Here is a 12310-nt window from a genome sequence, read left to right on the forward strand (position 1 = left end):
TTTTTTTAAAACACGATCCATCGGAAGGGAAGCAAATTCTATTCGGTATCCGTTGGACACCACGTCTCTGACCCAGGAGTCCTGAATATGCGTGGTCCAAACTTCTTGAAAGAGCAAAAGGCGACCTCCCACCTGAGAAAAAGCTGAGGGTGGGGGCGTCCCTTCATGCAGAAGTGGGTTTGCGGTAGGGATCGACCGATATCTGTTTTTTAGGGACGATACCGATAATCGGTGGAGGTTAGGGCCAATAACTTATACCGGAATATCGGTATAAGTTATCGGCTATTTATCCCCCCGCGACACCGCTGCAGATCATTGATTTAAAGCGGGCGCTTTAAATCAATGCACTGCAGTGGCTTTTGCGGTGCCATAGGCCACCGCCGCCACCCGCTTCTCTCCCCCAACCGGTCTGGGCTGTCCTTCTCCAGGGGTCATCTTCTCCACTCCGGGCAGGCTCCGGCCTAGTAACCAGAATGTCCTGACGGAGTTGGGAAAGCCAAACTGACACCCATGTGGAGGCACCCGCTGCTTCAAAGGCATACTTTGCTAAGGATTCAACCTTTTTGTCTGCCGGATCCTTGAAGGCAGCTGCATCCGCCAGCGGCAAAGTAGTAGCTTGAGAGGCAGGAAACCGTAGGATCCACCGCCGGAGGGGAAGTCAATTTGGAGACAAGGTCCTTGGTGAAAGGATATCTAGCTTGAACCTTCTTCAGTCCCTGAAACTTTCTTCTCAGGGTGCTTCCAGGCAGATTCTAGAATGGCATCAAATTCAGCAAAAGAGCTGAACACTTTGGGTGCCGGTCGGGCACGATGAAAGTATACTTCTGGAACTACGTCCGAAGTTCCTGGGTCCTCTAGGTTAAAGGCGTCTCTTATGGCCATAACGGTCCTCTAAGTCAGAAGCCGAAATGGAAACCTCGTCCGCTGCTCTCCAGGAGTGTGCGAACGAGTGGAGGCGGCCCTAGAAGGGGGAGAATCTCACCTGATATGTGGCTCAGCAGAGCCAGAGCGGTGACCACAGGAAAGTCTTCTGAAAGAGTAACGCGTGTGGCCTGAAGAAGCGGTCGGGCGAGACCTGCGAGAGGAACACCCGTGTCTGCCAGAAGACAGTGGATGAGTCAGATGAGACACCCCTATTACGCTTATGTGAAGCATAGGGAGAAGGGGGAACTGGACCTTCTAGAGGGCCGGTGAAGGGTAGACCTCTCCAAGGCAGTCACCACACAACAGGAGACCTGTGCCAAGTCGGATATAGACTGGGAGAGAGGAAACCCAGGCTGGAGGGGTGGCCGAACCTGGGTCTGAAGGAGCACCTGGGTTAGAAATAGCAGGGGGTGTCTGGGGGAGCAGTGGTGCAGGCAGAACAAGTGGGTTCAGCAGAACCTGGCATTTTTGCAGAGCAGTTTTTACAAGTGTAATGGGTAACTAATGTTCCCGATATCTGCTTTGAGGGAGGAACAGTTCTGGGCACGGACATAGCTAAAAAAAAAAAAATGAACAGTCTCACCCAAGTCTGTGTCCCAAGTCAGCTGCTGTGAGGAGAACTCCACACTGTGGCTGTGAGGAGAGAGAAGAGACTCCGGCCAATTTGGAAGAGGCCGGGTCAGAGGCAAGGGCGCTGATTGGTGGCTATTTCGCGCTGCTGAAGCGCTTATGTGGCCTGGTGGGTGGAGCTAATGTCCGCCGGGCCGCTGAAGAATTACAGCGTGACATCACGATACTCCTTCCCCATGGTCGGGAGGCATAACAATGAGCCTCCAGCGCTTCCTGCAGTGCTTACAGGTGGGTGCCGCATGCTAGGATTGCGGTGGCCCCCAGCGACGGGACCCCCGCGATCAGACATCTTATCCCTATCCTTTGATAGGGGATAAGATGTCTTTGGGCCGTAGTACCCCATTAATCCCCACTTTTTCCTATTTTTGAATGAAATTTTGGTGGCTTCAGGACCAGTTAACAGGTTTCCAAAGAGTTATGGTCTCAACATACAATATTAATTGGTTCCAGGACGACCAATGTAACTTGAGGGACCACTGTACAGCATTAAAATGCTATTAGTAAAGCCACACGTTAGGTAAAAAAAAAAAAAGGTATGAATGACATTTTGCCTTTCCTCCACATCACTGTAAGGGTACGTTCACACGTACGCAGATTTGATGCACAGGATGTTCTGCTGCAGATTTCAATGTAAACTAAATGACTGAGCACAGCTTCTAATCTGCAGTCACAAATCCTGCGCATCAAATCTGCGCAGGATCCTGTATGTGTGAATGTTCCCTAAAGTTCAATTGACTAGTTTTATGATTCACTAAAAAGCTATAAATCTTTTTATAATTGAACAGTTTTTGAAAATAAGCCAATACCTTGAAGGTGGATAAGATGGAGGAGCAGTCACTTGTTGCACTGGGTAGCTTGATGGGACTTGGGGATAACTATAGCTGCTCTGACTATAGCCCATATTTGTCTGAGCATAGGACACTGAACTTTGAGGAGGCTGACTGGTTTCTGCTGGTTTGCTTCCATCTTGAGGTCTAGGGGAAAAGAAAGCAAACAAAATTTAGCATGGCATCTAGTAGAATAAGTACAAACTGACTATAGTAGTGTGTATTGCATTAGCTTTGAACATTCCTTGTGACCCAGATACATTAGCTTCTGTATTCTTCTCAGTGACTACATAGAAGGAAATATACCCAGTTAAAACATATCAAGTCTCCCTCCTGAGTCACTAGTTAAAAGGGGTTGTCAAAAAAATAAAAAATAAAATTCTATATTAATAATAGGGGTGTCCCATCTGTGGCCAGTGACTGAATGTAGCATCAGCCAGGGGAACTGACAGTGCAGCTTGAAAATCACTGGCAGAGGAAGGACACCTCTGCAAGCAGTGATTGGTTAGTGGCACTGACATGTCTACAGCTTTGATCAGCTGCGAGACGAAGACTGCCAGTGAAGATCAACCAGAGATGGGGCTCCCCGATACCGTAGGCAGGTAAGTTAAAGGGGTACTCCGGTGGTCAACGTGTTTTTCCCTTACCCTATTTGTTTCGTTTCATATCTATTCTTGTTTAGGCAACTCCATTTCCGTTCTTTGTTGTCTTTCTCCCCCACTTTGTTTTCCTTTCTTTGCTTCTATTTCCTGTTTCTTGCTGTGCTGAAAACTACAAATCCCAGCATGCCACATGCCTTGCTGGTCTGGGGTGGCTCCTTGTTTGTTCCGCTCTTTACCCACCCTACTATTTTCCCAGGCCGGCCCCCTTATACACAGCACACTAATATAATCAGCCCTGGATGGGATAAACTGGCATACACACACACACAAAAGGGACTACAACTCCCAGCATGTGTCATTCAGGAGTCTTCAGTCTGTGGTATAACACCAGCATGCTGCCTCTGTAGTCTCCTGGGGGTTGTAGTTCACTACACTTCTATAGGGCATACACCAGAGTTTCCCCAACCAGGGTGCCTCCAGGTGTTGCAAAACTACTACCACCAGCATGCCTGGACAGCCAAAAGCTGTCTGGGCATGCTGGGAGTTGTAGTTTTCATACAGCTGAAGACACCCTGGTTGGGAAACAATGCACTTTGTAATATACTGAATAGGCTAGGCCAGTGTTTCCCAACCAGTGTGCGTCCAGCTGTTGCAAAACTACAACTCCCAGCATGCCCAAAGTCTGTCCAGGCATGCTGGGAGTTGTAGTTTTGATACAGCTGGAGGCAGACTGGTTTGTAAACACTAGCATACACACACCAGGGACTACAACTCCCAGCATGTGTCATTCAGGAGTCCCCCCCTCCTCCTCCACACATAGAAATCATCCCCAGTCGGAGATTTATTCCCCTGCACCTTGTTATCCTCCCCTTCACATACATCTTCTCTGTCTTTCAGTGCAGACCTGTGTCCTCAGACGACAAAGCAGGGGGAGGGGGAGATGAGGAGATGTGTAGGAGCTTCTTGCTCTCATGCACACCTGTGACCACCAGGAGGGGGAGATGAGGGGGCATGGCCTATCTCTGTCATGCAGTTTTGAAAGAACAGAAAAAAATAAAAAATCATGACATCTGGACAACAGTCAGAGATCCAACACAGAACTACAGAACTTCCTGGCCCACAAACAGGTAAGAGAAAAAAAAATAAAATAAAAAGACACATGCTACACAAACATAATACATGTCAATTGCAAAGAACATGAACATTAGAAGATGCAATATAGCCAAAAATCTTAACCAACGGAGTACCCCTTTAAAGTGTGTTAATTTATTGGGCACAAAGGGAAACTACTGCATTTTACCAGACAATCCCTTTTAATGCTGCAAGGGCTTGAATCCCTGCTATGGAGACCTTAAGAAGCCCAGAGTATTGAGTTATGGATCTATAGGGTGGAGAAAACCCACAATATGAAAGAACTGATGACACCTGCATTATCATGAAGACCAGTTCTGTAACACTTGGTACTCTAAGACAGTCTTTCAGGAGTCTGAATATAAGGCACATTGCAGTAGGTCCAGAGGTTGAATGGTATAGTGCCTCCCAACAGTAACTGATCCTTCCACCCTTCAACTTCTGAAGTTGCACATTTGAGTCTGTTCAGCCAAATCGTTTACACTAAAATCTGCATCAAATATGTGCAGGATACTGCATGTGTGAATACACCCATGTGTATAAATATGTAGAACTACTAAAAACCAAGCAATAGTCCAGGTTTTACCTTGCTGGAGCAGTAGTAGCAGGTTGCTGACCATAGGTGGGGTATGCAGGCTGGGAACTGTAAGCAGATGGTGCTGCATATGAAGTTTGGGTTGTTGCAGTGGTTGCAGCGCTGCTATCATAGCCTGTTGTTCCATAGCCTTGTATTGGCTGACTATAGGCCTGAGGTGCTGCTGGTGCAGTATAACCTAAGGGTGTAAGGTAAAAATCAAGTTAAAGCATTCTCCCTATGAAAGATTTTTTCCACATACAAATTTTTTGATGTCATTACAAAATTGGCGTAAGGCAAAATCACAAAAATATTAAAAAAAAGCACACCATTATGTACATTTGTCTTTCAATTCAATGCAGTGCACTTTTTGGTAAAAATGACACCTTATCTTTATTTTGCAGGTCCATAGGATTAAAATGATACCCAACCTTTTTTGTTTTACTTTAAAAAAAAAAAAAATTATAACTGTACAAAAATTTCCACTTTGTTTTAACATTTTAGATGCCATATTCAACTTTAGATTGTGGCATCTAAAGGGGAAAATGCCAGGCATCACTGATTTGTGATGTCCGGCATTAGTCACTGGCAGATAGCTGACCCGTGATCAGCTCCTGAGCTCACATCATAGAAGGGGAGCAGGACAAGGGCATACAGGTACGCCCTTAGTCCTCAAGAGGTTAAAATCAACCAAATCTGTACAGGTGACCATTTAAAAGCTGCACTGAGGGGCTCTACAAGTCATGAAGCTACATTTTAAAAGCACACTACTTCATGATATTTTAAAGTGCTTCTACACAATTTTCAATTTACAGTAGGCCTTGCAATACAATGAATGTCACATTTTGTCTTCCTTATAGATATGAAGATACACAGGTCTGCATAGGAGCTGCAGACAATGTTCATGACATTTCCATTATGCAAAAAATAAAGCACTGCCAACAGGGTAGTTCCAGGAATGGCTTATAGATACAAAGAAAAATCTTGCACTGTTGGGGTAATGGGCTTAGAGGGGTTGTCCAATTATTATAATTTTTTTTTTTAAATTACTGTCCCCAGGCTGGCTTATAAAACCCCCAACTCCCTCCAATCCCTCATAGCTCTTGTAGTCTTTGGCAGGTCTCCACTGAGTCTGCTGTACAGACTAAGCCCAAGCTGTAGGCTTGAAGTCACAGCGCTGCCCTGCCAATTAATTGCTGCAAAGGTGTCCTGTCTGGGCCAGCGAACAGCACTGTCCGTTCTCCCAGCAGTAAATGTTACATTCTGCACAAAATCCGTTGAAGTAGTAGGACATTAAGGCTAGGTGCAGACTACAGAATCTCAAGGCAGAAAATTTTCTCTGTGACAATCCTGCTACTAATTGTACACTAGACAGACCCATTAAAGCCTGGCTTCGTCGGGACCCAATGTGGAACACACTTGTACAGCTCAGTTCCCCCCCCCCCCCCCCCCCCCAGACACAAATGTCACTATAATAATAAGTACATCAAAACATCAATTCCAATTTTTTTAATCCTTTCTATTCACTTGCATTTCCTTGCTATAAGCCCCATATTCATATTCTATGCATCAGCATGTAGGATCGAACCCTTTTGGGGTCTTAAAGCAGGGGAATGCAAGTAAACAAAAATTACATATTCCAAATCAATGTTTTAAAGCCATAGAAGTAATTTATGAATCTGTATAACTTTCTGGCACCAGTTGATTTAATATTTTCCCCATCCAGAGTAGCCCTTTTAAATAATTTGTTTTCTAACAATTGATTCCCTTCAAAAACAACTCCGGGTCAACCATGCAAAGTGCTTTAGTAACCTTTTTAATTGATGCAAGATTGAGGTTACTTATCTGTTACATTACACAACAGGTCCACACTTTTAGATCACATCTCAATTATGCTACATCTCAATTATGCTACTATATTTGTAAAAATATGTAAAGGGTTAATCCCACCTGACCACAACACCTGTGCTTAGGTGGGATTGCTCCACCTTTCTATACCTGTGTTTTCCTTGCACTTGTTGTATGACTAAGAGCGCTTGGCGCTTGAAACGCATAACCTCTGCTGTTCCTTGCATGTCCTTTGAATAAAGACGGTTTTATTGCTACTGAAGCTGGATCCAACTCTACTTTCTTCCCTACATTCTCGGTGTTGTCCAGCACCTGGATCCGTGCTCCGGTTGTCCAGGCGGGGTGAGCTGGTTTGGACTTTGTTTCAATTTGTGGACAGATACATATCATCCACTTTTTTCCCCGATATCTTGAGACAAAAGGATTGGGGGGGGGGGAGGGGTCGGGGTCGGCAAAATGCACCAGTTGCCAACGTTTGGGACCTTCTACTGCTAGCTATAGAAAGATATTCCTAAATAAACCCCAGCAGACAGAATAAAAGCAGTTTTAACAGAATTCTCTGGCCAAATAGGAGCATTGTAGCCACTAGGTAACTTGAGAGGGTGCTACCATTGATCACAGTGCTTAACATGTTATTAAGAGAAACAAATTATGGTAGTAGTGATAAAGGATGGGTGTCAATCACAGCCAGGGATGTGGAAATTATATTGACCGATGCAGTTCCGAACAGGTGAATTCTTCAGGCATTTAGCCCTGCTTCAGGCAAGTAGGGCTAAATGCCTTAGGAATTCACATAACGGGGCAATCCTTCTTGCCCCATCAATAAACTACTATAGACTGCAGCTGTATCATGCAGCGCAGGATGTTTGCGTCGCGGCATAGGCACGCATGCACCTCCATCCGGACCGAGGATGCGGTCCAGCAACATAACTGCCGAGACCCTGAGCGTAACAGAGCGCTCATGGAGGTGGAGGACAGGTAGCAGGGGGGGTTTGGTAAATAAGTGAATGTGGGGGTGGGGGGGGGGGGGGGAGAATATAATGGCACAGGTGGCCCTACCTGATAGCAGGACATACCTACCTGGGGGACTACCTACTTTAAGGAATACTGTAGTGCAAAATAAGTTATCCCCTATTCAAAGGGTAGGGGATAAGCGATAGATCACTGGGAGTCTGACCGCTGGGGACCCCCTGCGATCTCTGCATGAAGGGAGTGTCCCCAGCATGATGCAGCGGCTGAAATGCCACCCCTCCAAGTATCTCTATAGGATACATTTGGGGGGCGGGGAGGAAGTTTGCGTCCCAGTGGTCGGGCCACCTCGCAATCTACAACTTATCCCCTATCTTTCGGATTGGGGATAAGTTATCTTGCACAGCAGTATTCCTTTAAAGGGGCGGACTTATCAGGAGCCCTATTCACCTAATGGGGTTACATACTGGTCTACCTATTAAGTTTTTATTAAGGGCCAGTTCGCACTAAGTTTCATGTCCATGAACCGACTGGAGTCAAACGCTAACTCCAGTCAGCTCATTTGTGCCTTGTATACGGTTCTCTAACCGGACCTAAAATCGTGGTATACGACCGTTTTAGGTCCGGTGGGAAATCCATATACAGGGCAACAATGAGCTGACCGGAGTCAGTGTTAGACTCCGGTCAGCGCATTGAAATGAATGGGGTTCAGGCCGCACCTGTACACTACAAACGTAGTGTGAACCCACCCTGATAAATATTTTATTTACAGACTATTTTGGTTAAATTTATTTAATGTACCAGGACAATTAGATTGTGCTCGGTTTTAGTCCCTTGGACATTTTTTTTTTATTTCCACACCCCTGCACAGCTGTCCGCTAGCAGGTGAGCGCCGCATGATCACCGCATACATGTACTTATTAAAGTGAGAAAGACTAAGTATACACTGATATGGAAAGGGATTAAAAATAATTTACGCTGCTTAACACAGGTGCTGAATGGGACTTTTAGGTTTATTTCCAAAACCTTAAAACAGTTCCAATAATGTCAAGAGAACCCGTTTCCTAATAAAAAAAATAAAATCATCACAGCAAAATCCATTAACACACTGCACACTGTGGTCTTTAGACAAATTGAGACCCAAGCCAATGCTTACATTAGTATGATAGATTAATATGTGACAATTCTTACCAGCAGGAGGCTGCCCATAAGCAGTAGCATACGCTGTCTGACCATATGTGGCAGTGGTTTGTGCCTGTGTGTAACTAGCATCACTTGGTTGCGCGTAGGTGCCATAACTCGGCTGTCCATAGCTTGCCTGTTGAAACGAAGTGAAGTTAAAACTTAGGAAATTTTAAAAACAGTATGGTCATAGAATCTTTTGAAGGCTACTGAAGTGCATAATTGTAAAAAATAAATAAATCTGCTTTTAGTTTAGTTGAAAAAAAAAATACAAATTTATAAGAGTGGGAGGCTAGTGCAGAGGTGAAGTGCAGGAGTGGTACATTGCTACCAATACAGTTTTTATTGCCTTCTTTAAAGGGGTACTCCGATGAAAACCTTTTTTTCTTTTAAATCAACTGGTGACAGAAAGTTAAACATATTTGTAAATTACTTCTATTAAAAAATCTTAATCCTTCCTGTACTTAGCTGCTGAATACGACAGGAAATTTTCTTTTTGGAATGCTCTCTGATGACATCACGAGCACAGTTCTCTTTGCTGACATTATTATAATACTTTATTTATTGTTGTCTTTAGTGGGATTTGAACCCAAGTCCCCAGCACTGCAAGGCAGCAGTGCTAACCACTGAGCCACCATGCTGCACTTAGCATACATCTGCTATGCATGGTTGCTAAAATGGACAGATGTCAGCAGAGAGCACTGTGCTCGTGATGTCATCAGTGTTCCAAAAAGAAAGGAATTTCCTCTGTAGCATTCAGCAGCTAATAAGTACTGGAAGGATTAAGAAGTAATTTACAATAGAAGTAATTTAAAAATATGTAACTTTCTGCCACCGGAGTACCCCTTTAAAGCCATTTTCGCGGAGATTGTTTACGGTTGCCCCATAAGAATGCAGAGGGTTTTTTTTAATATATTTTTTGCACTCATTTTCTCCTCACCTTCTAATAGCCATAACACTTTAAATATTCCTTTCACATACACTTTTGGGGGTTCAGTTTCTATACAGTGCACTTTTCAGTAAAAAATAAATTATATAACACCCTTGTTGTCCATTTGATTTCAATACCAATGTATATGGGTTTTATTTTGTTTTAGTACTTTTAAATTTTTTTTTACTTTGCATGAAAAGGAGTATGCTTAAAATAGTTTAAAAGCACAACTGTCACCACCGTACAGGTAGGGAGGTGCAGTTACCATTGCATAAAGAAGAATGTGCAGTGAGTGCTTTTACTCGCATTCGCCGCAGTCTGTGAAGGAAAATTCTTTATTCTGATCCCGGGCCAGTCTGATGGACTGGCCGACTCCCGCAGCAGCACACCTCCTCTCTGCTCTTAGCATGGAGGGCTGCACATCAATCATGCAGGATCAGCAAGATTGACGTGCAGTGCTGCATGCTAAGAGCAGAGAGGGGGTGTGCTGCTGCGGGAGTCAGCCAGTCCATCCGACTGTGGCCCAGGATCAGAATAAAGAATTTTCCTTCACAGACCGCGGCGAATGTGAGTAAAAGCACCCGCATTTACTGCACATTCTTCTCTATGCAATGGTAACTGCACCTCCCTACCTGTATGGTGGCGACAGTTGCACTTTAAGCCCTTATTAACACTTCTCAGTATACAGGGCTGTATGAGGGCTCCTTTTTTTCCCTCTGTGATCTGTAGTTTTTAACAGTACCATTTTGTTTTGTTGGGGATTTGTTTAAGTTTAGTTATATAATATTAGTTTGGACATTTCTGCAGACGGCAATAGAAAATGTTTGTTTACATTTTATTTGATCCATACAGGGGAGAACTTCCTCCCTTACTCTGCAACAAACAAAAAATGGCAGTTAAGAGTGAGAGGAGCCATGCTAGGATAAGGCTGGACACACCTCAGCACTCCAGACTGCATTTCCTTTGTTTGGATTTCTCCCAGGCCAGCAGGAGTCCAAAGTCTGTGCAAAAGATGGGGGGGGGGGGGGTGCTCGGGACAAGTAGGGAGACACCTAGTGGCAGCTTTTTTTAAGCAAAAATAAAACTGAAAACTTCATTTTTTTTAAAACAATGTATATTAGATATTTACCATAAGGAGTGGAATAGCAATTTTTTTTTTAATGAGTGGGCATTTAAAGTAGTAAAATAAAACCTATAGAATAAAGAATTTTTACTGAAAAGTGCACTGCTTAGGATCGATAGCCACTATAAATTATAAAATGGCTTTTCTATAATTTTGCCCCACAATTTTTCTGGTTTCACTGTAGATTTTGTGGTGAAATAATTAATGGTATTACAAAGTAAAATAGGTAGCGCAAAAAACAAGATTGAAAATTGAAAGGGTTATGATTTTTACAAAAGGAGTAACAGACACAAAAGCGCAAAAACAAAAAACGGCCCGCGGGGGAAGGGGTTAAGGAGGTAGAGAAAAAAAATAAAATAAAGTTTACGTATGCTAGCACCCAGTTCTATCAATCTTTAAGGGCATGTTCACACAGGCAATAACTGCTCTGGGGTAAAAAAAAATAAAATAAAATGCAATGGATGTTATCAGTTATTCAGTTTTTTGTTCTGAGCATGCTCAGAAGTAAAAACGGATCGAAAAAATGGATGCAAACAGATGACATTAAAGGCTCATCCATTTTCCATAGACTACAGTGTTATTTACTGTATCCATTTTTTTAACGGGAGAAAAACTGCATGCACAGTTTTTTCTCCCGTTAAAATAAAAAAACATGGATAAGAGCGCAGACGGATGTGAAAGGATTGTAAAAATAATCCATTGACATAAATGGGATTTTTTTTACAACAGTTTGTGACCCGTCTACAAGCAGCAACAGCGGAACCTAAAAGGAAAAAATGAAAAAGGGACAGACGGCCGCGTAAATGCACCCAGAGACTGTAACATAGGATTTGCAATATTCTCAGTGCTATTGCAATGAAAAGCAAAATATACTAAGTTTTCACTTTTATATACAATGTTTGATAATAAATTTATACCTGAGCAGTCTGTGTGTATCCTTGAGTTGGCTGGGCAGTATAAGCACTATAGCTAAAAGGGGAGGGAAAAAAATATAAATCAATTTTGGTAACAAATTGTACATAAAGTATAAAGACATACATGTCATAGTAAAATATGGAAAAACAAGGCACATACCTCTGCTGGGCACCAGCTTGGCTATAGGTGCTATAATCTATAAGAGAAAGCAGCATGTTGATCAGAAAAGAGTACCAACCATAACAAGACTTCACAATTCCCAAAAAACTAATTTGTGGGGAAGCAACTGGATTGGAGACCTAATAACTAACACCAGTGGGAAAAGATTCAGGTAAGCCTAGGTTCGAGGACTCCATCACATTTTGTTTAATGGAAAAAAAATAATAAAAAAAAGCAGCAGGACAGTTAACTGCAGAATGGACACCTACTAATCCTATTGACTAATAGGGGGGGGTCTGTCTGGGGTCCATTTATCTAGCAGTATTTAAAGAGACAAAATAAAACAAATTGCTTGAAATGCAGTAGTCAAATTCTGCTGCCCCTATCCACACAAGAAATTCCTCTTAGGCTGGGTTCACACTGTTTGTAGTGTACTGGTGCCGAATCCGGTTGGGAGAAGCAAAAACCGGCCGCTCCTGTATCCCAGCTGGATCC

At 43.3% G+C, this 12310-nt stretch overlaps 1 protein-coding gene across 1 annotated transcript in view; it reads right to left on the minus strand.

The window, feature by feature from the left end:
• Positions 1–12310, minus strand: part of EWSR1 (EWS RNA binding protein 1) — a 34538-nt gene that overhangs the window by 20870 nt on the left and 1358 nt on the right. Inside the window, exons 2-6 of the mRNA XM_056528724.1 lie at positions 11816–11852; positions 11659–11710; positions 8697–8823; positions 4701–4887; positions 2361–2528 (exon numbers count right to left, since the gene is read on the minus strand). Coding sequence (XP_056384699.1) covers positions 2361–2528; positions 4701–4887; positions 8697–8823; positions 11659–11710; positions 11816–11852 — 571 coding nt within the window. The remainder of the gene's footprint in view (positions 1–2360; positions 2529–4700; positions 4888–8696; positions 8824–11658; positions 11711–11815; positions 11853–12310) is intronic.

The sequence above is a fragment of the Hyla sarda genome, chromosome 1, assembly GCF_029499605.1.
Source record: "Hyla sarda isolate aHylSar1 chromosome 1, aHylSar1.hap1, whole genome shotgun sequence".
Classification (NCBI taxonomy): domain Eukaryota; kingdom Metazoa; phylum Chordata; class Amphibia; order Anura; family Hylidae; genus Hyla; species Hyla sarda.